The sequence below is a fragment of the Rhamphochromis sp. 'chilingali' genome, assembly GCF_963969265.1.
Source record: "Rhamphochromis sp. 'chilingali' genome assembly, chromosome: 5".
In the NCBI taxonomy this organism is placed as follows: Eukaryota; Metazoa; Chordata; class Actinopteri; order Cichliformes; family Cichlidae; genus Rhamphochromis; species Rhamphochromis sp. 'chilingali'.
Window position 1 is genome coordinate 28059381 of NC_137932.1, and position 9234 is coordinate 28068614.

Here is a 9234-nt window from a genome sequence, read left to right on the forward strand (position 1 = left end):
GATTTAATGATGACATGCAGCAACACAGACACAACAACACGGACACAGGCAGCAACATGGCAAAACAGACACACAACAACACAGACATAAACAACACAGTCACAGACACACAACAACACAGACACACAGGCAGCATCAAGACATCACAAAACACAACATTACGGAAACAGATACACAGGCAGCAACACAACAACACGGCAGAACCACGGCAACCTCGCCGTCGGCTCCGATTTACTCGTCGCTTGCAGGTTGGCCCTGCCCCTCTGGACAACTTTAATCACTGTACTCGACTGAGTGCCTTCCTCTGCGCCTCCTCACACACTTTCTCTTCAGCTCTGTTCAATGGGACCTGAACTGCAGTCTGAAGATTACCCAGCTGCACCTGAACTCATCACTGATGTCATCCGTTTCTGTTCATAAAAAACTTTATTAGCATCATCATTTATTTTAGGTCCTCTTTTATTTCATTTTAAAGAGTCACATGTTTACTGGGGATGGAGCCTGAAAGACATCACTGAGTGTGGTTTCATTTCAAATACAAACGGAGCTCTGTCTTAACCTGCTAGGAACTGGCGTCCACATATGTGGACATCACATTTGTGGGATGTCTAGACCAAAATAATACATTCTGCTCTACAAGGGCTTGATATCCAGTTACGAAGACAGTATACTGCCACTGTTCTATCAAAATTTAAAACAAATGTCCTCCTATGTGGCTCTCATTTCTCTCAGAAACAAAAATCAGGTCAGTCAGAATTATAAAGCACTTTGGGTGCCCAGAAAAGCGCTATGTAAATGCAATCCATTATTATTATTATTATTATTATTATTATTATTATTATCCCCTCCATTTCCCAGCTGACCTGAAGTAACCACAAACCCTGATCAGCAGATGCTGAATGGAAACACAGCGATTCACAGCGTTTCCATGAATCAAACGTCCCTGCAGCCACGAGACGTTTAGGGTGTGAAAATTCAAAACATATTATGGAAATGGAAATGCTTTGAATGAACATTTACATGATCCGAGTCACGTTCGTCCTCTCCAGCACGCTGCGTAGCTATGAATAATTGGACATCATCTTCTCCTTGTCGCTCCTTCAGCTCAGCGAGGTCAGAGCTGAGATGTGTCTTACTTTCACTGACATTGATGGCTCAGCTCCAGTTTGAATGTTTTTATTCCTCCACCTCCTGCTCCTCCATTTTGTTTCGGTCTGTTCGTTTGTGTCCTGAAGCGTCTCGGGGGGGGGGGGGGGGGGGAATAATGGCCAACTGTTCTTGAGACACAACGGAGCCGTTTAACCACAGTGTCTCGCCATGATGCCACAGACACACGCCACTTGTAACCAGCAGGGGTGGACAAAATATCAGGAACAGGAACAGATCAGTGCTGCAAGAAGTGTGACACTGTGAGTCGTGAACGGCAGAGTTACGGTTTGTATCATACAAGAAACATGTGTGAGAGGAAACAGTGAGTGAAGCATTCATCACGTTGAAGGTCCTGATCTGTGCAGCTTATCCTCTTTTAGAGGAACCAGATCTGATCTTCCTAAAGATCCTTCAAACCTCACACAGCTTCAGCCCAAAGTACTAAAACTTTTTATTGTTTGTTGTGATGAAAGAAAAATGTGTGAGTTCAGACAGCAGGGGTGCTGCTGCTGCACTAGTCAACATCAACTAAAAACCTTAGTTTCCTGATATGTTATTTTTATTTTGATTAGGTTTTTTTTAATCTGCAGACGAACACAGTACAGGAAGCTGAAGAGCTGACTGGCTAAATCTGTCTCACGTGTGGCGTTCCACAGGGTTCAGTCCAAGATCCTCTGATGTTTCCTGTTAAAATATTTCCTAATGTAACACTCAGTACTTTGTTTTACTGGTTTATAAAAAAAAATCTGACATCTGAGATGACTCATGATTGGCTGCTTTCACACAATAACTTAGGAAGTGGTGTCTGAGGATATGCATCACTTCCTGTCAGAGTGCTGAGTCAAACAGCAGGTAAACAAAGCATCTTCTCCCTCTGCGGGGAAGAGAGTAGGATTAACGTGGAGCGTCATTGTTCCTGCACACCTCGAATGCCTCATTCTAACAGGAATAACCCCTCGTTTCCCATAAGCTCCTTTCACCTCCTGAACCCCGACCACAAGCACGGAAACAAAATCTATAATCTGTCGGTGTGATCGATCAGCAGCTGCACAATGAACAAGTACAGTGACATTTACACCTACAGATTAATCATCTCCTTATTGATAAGCATGTTTCCTCAGCTGGAGGCGTGTGTGTGTTAATCTGGAGTAATGGGGATTAAAGTTGTGAGTTAATCCATCACAGATTACACACTGGAAACAACAACAGGAGAAGCAGAGCTGAACACTGTGGACCTGAGCCACTGTAATCTGCACAGGTGAGCTCACTTTAAAACACCAGCAAAGTATAAACTATATTCCGCACAGTGGCCATACTCTCAGGTACGCCCAGGACTACTGGCCTCACGTTACCTGTTACTCAGACTCACACCTGCTGACAAACAGCTTTATTTGACGTGTTTTTCTTAGCTGATGTCGGTGAGCCTTGTGGCCAGTCGTCACTCACTTCTCCCGTTTTTAATAATCTGGGTAAATGTTGATGTTTCACACTGTGATGAGGCTTTCAGTGATTACCGTGCTCAGGGTTTCTGTTATTGAAGAACTCCTCTGATGTTCTAGTTTATTCATGTATGAGTATTTAGGTCAGTCGTCCACGGAGACAAACCTGCTGCACACACACTGAGGTCTGACAGACAGCAGCTAGCACATGTTCATACCAGCGTTTCATGAACATGAACATGCACAGCTCTCTGAGTTAGAGCTGTGGGACAGACGGCCTCACGCTTACTCCACTGTGTTTACAGAGAAGTTGATGGTCCACTCTGATCATCACCGCTGGTCTGAGGTGTTTGATTCTGTCCATGATGGACCAACACCTGCACTCTGGTTATGTCTGTTCCTCTGGGCTCTGTTCAGGTGCAGCTGTGCTGCCCTGTTCTTTCACAGAGGAGAGGCTTTCTCCCGTGAAGTCCTTCCAAGCAGTCGTACCCGTTCAGTCTGATTCTCAGAGTGCTGTCATGAACTCTGACCTCAGAGTAGCAACGATGTGCTGAAGTACGTTGTAGTTTCTCCACCTCAGAGCACGTCAGTAAGATCCAGCGAGTGCGAACAGCCGGACTCCAAACTTCACCTCCTCACACACAGGAGCCAGTCTGAACCAGTCCTGTGTGGACCAGAACTGCCTCAAACCAGTTTAAACAAAGCAGCATGATGATGTCATCGCGATAACCCCACCACCTATCTTATGCAACACATCAGCTGGTTCCCATAGTGATTAAGAGGCAGGTGACTTGAGATCATGTTCAAGTCTGACACACACACACACACACACACACACCTCCTGCTGGGATCAAAAATAATCAATAAGAACTACTCGGCAGACTGAATCTAGAGACTTCAGTTCCCATGATGCTCTGGGGCATGGCTGCCACATTCAACTGGTTTGAATCACACAATCAGGTTTAATCAGCATGTTTTCTACCTGCTGCTCCTACACGGAGTGATTTGAGTGGCTGTTAAACAGAAAGGTAACCTTCACACAGTTGTTTCTACAGCTGATCCAAGTCAGAGACCAGATTCCTACACAAAAAGCTGAGTCACCTCTGCAAAAAAAACATCTCTCAGCACTTCACCCTTCACTTGCAGAAACACCTGAGATTTGTGCTGAAACTCTAGAATCCCAGCCTACCTTAAAGGGAGCGAGAAGCAGAACCCAAAAGAGGATGTCTCCAGACCGAGTCTCTTCAGGACTGCCAGGTCTCACTGATCCACCTGCCACCCTGATGCCAGGGGGTGGAGCCTAATCTAATTAGGCTCAGAGTAACGTGGAGCACCAGATGCCACGTGCTGGTGACTGACCTGCCCTCACACACACAAACACACGTCTCATTTTGATAGCTTAATGAGGACATCTAATTGACATAATGTTTTCCTGCCTAAACCTAATCATAACCCTGACACTAAAACTGCATTCTGAGTCTCAAAAATGTCTTCAAACCCATGGGGACAACCGTTTTGGTCCTCATAAGTAACTGTTTATACAAAGACACACACCCTTACCCACACACACACAGTCTCTTTCATTTCTCTTTGTTCAGGTTTAGTTTTAGAAACATCACTCTAATTTTTTATTTATTTTATTTGTTATATTATTGAAAATCAGATTATTGTAAATATTAAAAAATATATTAAATGTTTTAATTATTTATTATAATTATTTCAGTTATTTTTTCTTTTTATTTATGTGGGACCTTTATTTATGTTATTATGTTTTTTTATTTATTTTTTTTCACTTTTTCAATTCATTTTAATACTTTTACTTTGCGAACTGTAATTTTGTACATTCAGTGTTCTTCATTCTCAGGTTTTTATGTTATTGTTTACAGTCATTAAATTAATTATTAAAAGATTTGTTTTTATTATTGATGTTTATTTTCTTTTTATCATGAGTCGGTGGATGTTTGTTGTTTGTGAACGTGGCTGATTTTAATCTTGCTTCTGCTTTTTCACTTTTTGCTCTCCTGCAAATCGGAGCACCGCGCCTCGAAGGACGCAGCGTTCAATTGCAGCTTCGTGTGCGTGCAAACAGGAAACAACAGGCCTGACGTCACTCTGAGGACAGACAGCCTTTGTCCTCCAACAGTGCCGCCAGCTCGCTCCAGCACGCAGAAGAAAGACACCTCACATCCACTCTCGCCAACAAAGACTCATCTGTGGTTGACCAGGACCAGAATCAGGACTGGGACCAGAACCGGGACCAGCAGATAGTCCTCAGGTCCACCTGAGGGAGTCTCACAGGGACACCCTTCTACAACTTAAATAAAGTTTTTGCCAACTGGAGCAGCTCCAGAGAGTGCCCCTACAGAACGGGAAGTCCAGATGCGTTCAGGGAGCTCATAATTTAAGTCAGAACTAAAACCAGGGTCCAAGAGGAATAGGAAGAGCGTCTTACCTTCATCCATGGGGAGATCTGAGGAGGAGCAGAGAGATCCTTCAGGCATCACCTGCAAGCATCCACGTGCACACACACACACACACACACACACACACACACACACACACACACACACACACACACACACACACACACACAGGAGACTGATGAAGACCTTCAGCTGTTTAACATAAGCGGCAGCAGTCAGTACGTGCATCATCTGGTGATGGAGGAGGTCATGTGATCAGACTCACCTGAGTGTGCAGAGTGATGATGAAGGCAAAACAGAAACCGAGCAGAGTGAGGACTGAAGAACTGGACCGACAGAAACCTGCATAGACATCAGGAAGTGACACGATTCAGAGTTCACCTGTGATGCATCCACTGATTCCTGTGTGATGATTTTATGTATAAAGCTTTTGAAGCTTCCTGTTCACAAACTTAATACAGTTGTTATTTTTACTGCTCATCTGACTGTCCACAAACTCAAATATGAACATAAACACCAACAAATTCAATTAAAAATAATTTAAACAAAATATAATATAGTAAATAATTTAATTAATGACTTTGTCATTTCTTAGGTTAACAAAATGACTTGTGTGGAAAAAAACCCAGGATTTAGAAATGTATGTATTCAATGAATTCAAATTTTTACTCTTACAATTCCTACAAAAATAAATGAAAATTTTAATAATTTAATCTGAAGTCTTTCAGCTAATTTCAGTTATTGGATTTGGTTGATTTGATGAATCTAAGTTATTCATCAGAAATAATTCATTAATAAAATGATTAAAAAAAAGAAAAAGTCTCATTCCTCAGGCAAAGAGACAGAGCACGTGCAGACTGCGGCACTGCGCAGGTATGAACCTTGGATGGTTTCCATGGCAACACATGAACGCGCACTGGTCGACTTTCCTGTCATGGTTTTCCAGGTAAGCCTGATTTGAATAAAGTTTTGCTGTTTATAACCTTTAGATGAACAAAAGCTCAAAGTGTTTATGAAACAAACACAAACAACCAAACATAAAGAAAAAAAGGCACCAGCGAGGAGCAGCTGTGATCTGAGCTCATTAAAGCTTGGGCAACGCGGCTGTTTCCTTCGCGCGGAGCTCCGTTTAAAGGCGTCTAATTTGGTGTTTTCTGATTTTCTCTGCAAACACAAACATGTCTGAACTTGATCGTGTACTTTTTCTCAAACACCTGGGCCCATCTTTGTTTTCGGCTCCTCGTGTTTCATCACACAGCCTAATCTGGACCGATAATCTGTGCGCAGTACAGACTTGCTCCCTGGTCTGACTGCTCCGACCGACAGCTGTAAAAGTTGAAACATCCAGAGGAGACGCGGTGCCATAGATTTGAGGTGCCCCCGCCCTCATCATACCCCCACCCCCGAGTGTCTGTAATACGATTTGCGTTGATCAGCTCATCTTTAAATGTGAAGACTTCCTAACGGACTTATGACTGAGAATCCCACCCACACGCTACGTGCCTTTGCTGTGATGAAGAGGATCTGAGCTGAGCCCGGGCTCTTCCTCTGAGGCAGAACACTTCCGCGAGCACAGCCTGGAGAGTGACCCGGAGCCCTGGCAGGACTCGGAGCTGCTCCCGGAGGAGTTTGTGAGCCAAAAAAGTTAAAGTGTGGACTCACCTCAGCCTCATTTATAGCCGCCACAGCCCTCCAGCTGACCCCAGCACTTTACAGGAAAAATAAACTCTGCAGCACGGCTTCCTTACGGTCTGCGCCGACTCCCGCTGCGCATGCGCACGCGCTCCCTTTGAAAAGTAGAAAAACGACTGAAACTGCGCTGACGCGTAAAATACACCTGAGAAGCGGAAGGTGAAAGAAATGAAAGACAGAGACACACGTGCGTTAATCAGTAAGAAGGGGACAGAGGAGAACAGAGAGTTGAAGGGTGAGGTTACTACCTGTCAGCGCAGGTACCTCTACATTTGGATGGACCGAAGGTGATAAGCTTAGTGCTGTCTCTGTTTTACTAGAGAATGTTATCAGACATCACACATCGCCATTATAAAACACATCAGAGCTCTGCAGGTAAATACAGGAGGCAAAATAGATTTGCATAAACGCAGCGTGTCATTCAAGCAGCAGCAATAGAGGCTGAAAACGAGCCTCATCTGCATTTCTGCGTCATCGATTGAAAATACGCCGCGGAAGAGAACCTCGTTCAGCTTTCAATTTGAAATCTGTGTGTTTCAGTAAGATTCAGTTATCCCAATAACAGCAGCACAAACAAATCATATTAATAAGAAAATAATTCATGAAGTAGAATAGCTCAAAAAATAAAAACATAAATAAATATGACAACCCCATCAAAATAGTTAAATCTTAAAAAATGAGAGAAAAAGGAAAAGAGTAAAACACACGCGCACAGACACACACTGTAAATGTGTGCACGTATCCGACACACCCAAACTGCACTGACCACTCGGGGGCAGCAGAGCTCCACAGCACCAGAGGAACCAAATCTGTGCACTTGTTCATTACTGGCTTAGAAACATGTTTGATTTTGATGTATTCGTGCCTGTGTTTTCCTGCTCGGTGGACTCGGACCCTCACAAATGTTTCCTCTGATGTTAGTAACAGTTTTAGTGCAGCAGGCTTCAGATCTGCCGATTAGTGAACTCAGACACATTCCTTCAGGTGGATATTTGAGTCAGTGACTGCTGTGGAAGTCTGCAGATGTCTGTGACTCACAAAACCGCCAGTTACAGAACAGCGAGCCTAAAACAAGTCCCGACCTGTCCGAGGGCAGAAGAACAGCTCGTGACTCCGGCTGCAGCAGTGTCGAGTGTAACGTCTGAGAGCGCAGGCAGAAAAGTTTTCACCTCCGTTCTGGAGTGCAGTCTGACATGAGGCATGAGATTTGGTCTGATTAAAGTGAAATCCGCAGGCCGAGCTCTGGATCTTGACCCTGACCCATATCCACGCCTGTCACCCTGTCTGTAATCAGTCCAGACTCGACTTCCTGCAGCTGCTCGTTTCCACATTCTTCCACCCCATGATGGCTCTGGGAGATGTTCATTGGCTCCTGGTTCAATCCGATGTTTCAGCGAAATTGCTGAAGGACAGTGCTGATGTGACTAATGGAAGGAGTTGTAGTGATGATGCGAGAGGCGGGGTTTGGGGCCAGCTGCAGGTATGTATGGGCCTGAGAGGAACACCACAGAGAACACAGTTCGAGTCATCGATGTAACAAAGGAGTGAAAGAAAAAGGCAGTGCTACTGGTTGTGACAGGGGCCCAGACTCAAAGCCGTCAACGCCATGCGTATCATATATGTTCTTTTTCTAACTTCGCTCGGTGTTTTACTATGAGAATCGCCTCGGCGTGACCAACTACGGAAGCTCCAATGACACCACGTCTGTCTATGACAGACCTGTCGAGCCGTGCTCAGGGCTCCACCCCCTCATACTAACACGGCCGACCAGCTCCTCCTAACTCATTCTCGCTTTCTTCCCGTGAGAAACTACTTTGAGCTCCCTCAGCACATCCAGGCTAACTTGATTAGCTGCTTAACAGTTCTCAGGCGTCCCGTGTAGTAGTACGTCGCCGAACGCAGTTTTTCCGGTTCCAGTTTGGATCGTGCTGAGTAGGTCCTTCGAAAGAAGTGTACTTAGAGTTGCACTGTGGAACAGCAACCGCGTCAGGCGAGCTGTCCCAGCGGTTCCTGGTTTTAGTTAGCGAGGTAGCCGACATTGTGTGACTCTGGCTAACACGTTACAGCGAGTTGTTTGTTCAGTGTCCGGCTACCATTAACTTGTTAGCAGGCCACGAACCACATTAGCGTCTCACTAGCATTAGCTTGTTGGTCGACCTAGGGTTCGGTTAGCATTAAGTTGCTAACGATATTGGCTAGCGGAGTGCAGCTAACGTGTCACGACGAGCTGACTCCCGCGGCGACTAGATCGGATTTAACACCCACTGCTAGTCCTAGCTCCTTATGGGCTAACGTGTCGAGACGAGCCTGGTGTAGCCTAGTCTCACCCCTTTCCGCTAACCATGTCTACGGCTCCTACTCCCGCCAAAAGGTCGGAGTCGAAGGCTAAAGAGGCTGCTTCCCGCCCGTGCCCCGCATCATGCGGTGCCACCATCTCGGGCAGGGACCCTCATCCAATGTGCATCGTCTGTATGGGTGCCAAGCATGCTCAGGCTTCACTGGCGGACCCTCAGGGATGCCCACACTGTGCT

The 9234-nt window shown here is 45.2% G+C and overlaps 1 protein-coding gene across 2 annotated transcripts in view; it reads right to left on the reverse strand.

The window, feature by feature from the left end:
* The window catches only part of LOC308396478 (pleckstrin homology domain-containing family G member 3-like), a 42205-nt gene extending 35396 nt beyond the window's left edge, over nucleotides 1-6809 (reverse strand). For both annotated transcript variants that reach the window (XM_080881809.1, XM_080881808.1), the window contains exons 1-3: nucleotides 6674-6809; nucleotides 5277-5353; nucleotides 5041-5092 (exon numbers count right to left, since the gene is read on the reverse strand). In XM_080881809.1, coding sequence (XP_080737935.1) covers nucleotides 5041-5089 — 49 coding nt within the window. In that variant the 5' untranslated portion in view covers nucleotides 5090-5092; nucleotides 5277-5353; nucleotides 6674-6809. The remainder of the gene's footprint in view (nucleotides 1-5040; nucleotides 5093-5276; nucleotides 5354-6673) is intronic.
* Nucleotides 6810-9234: the final 2425 nt, after the last annotated feature.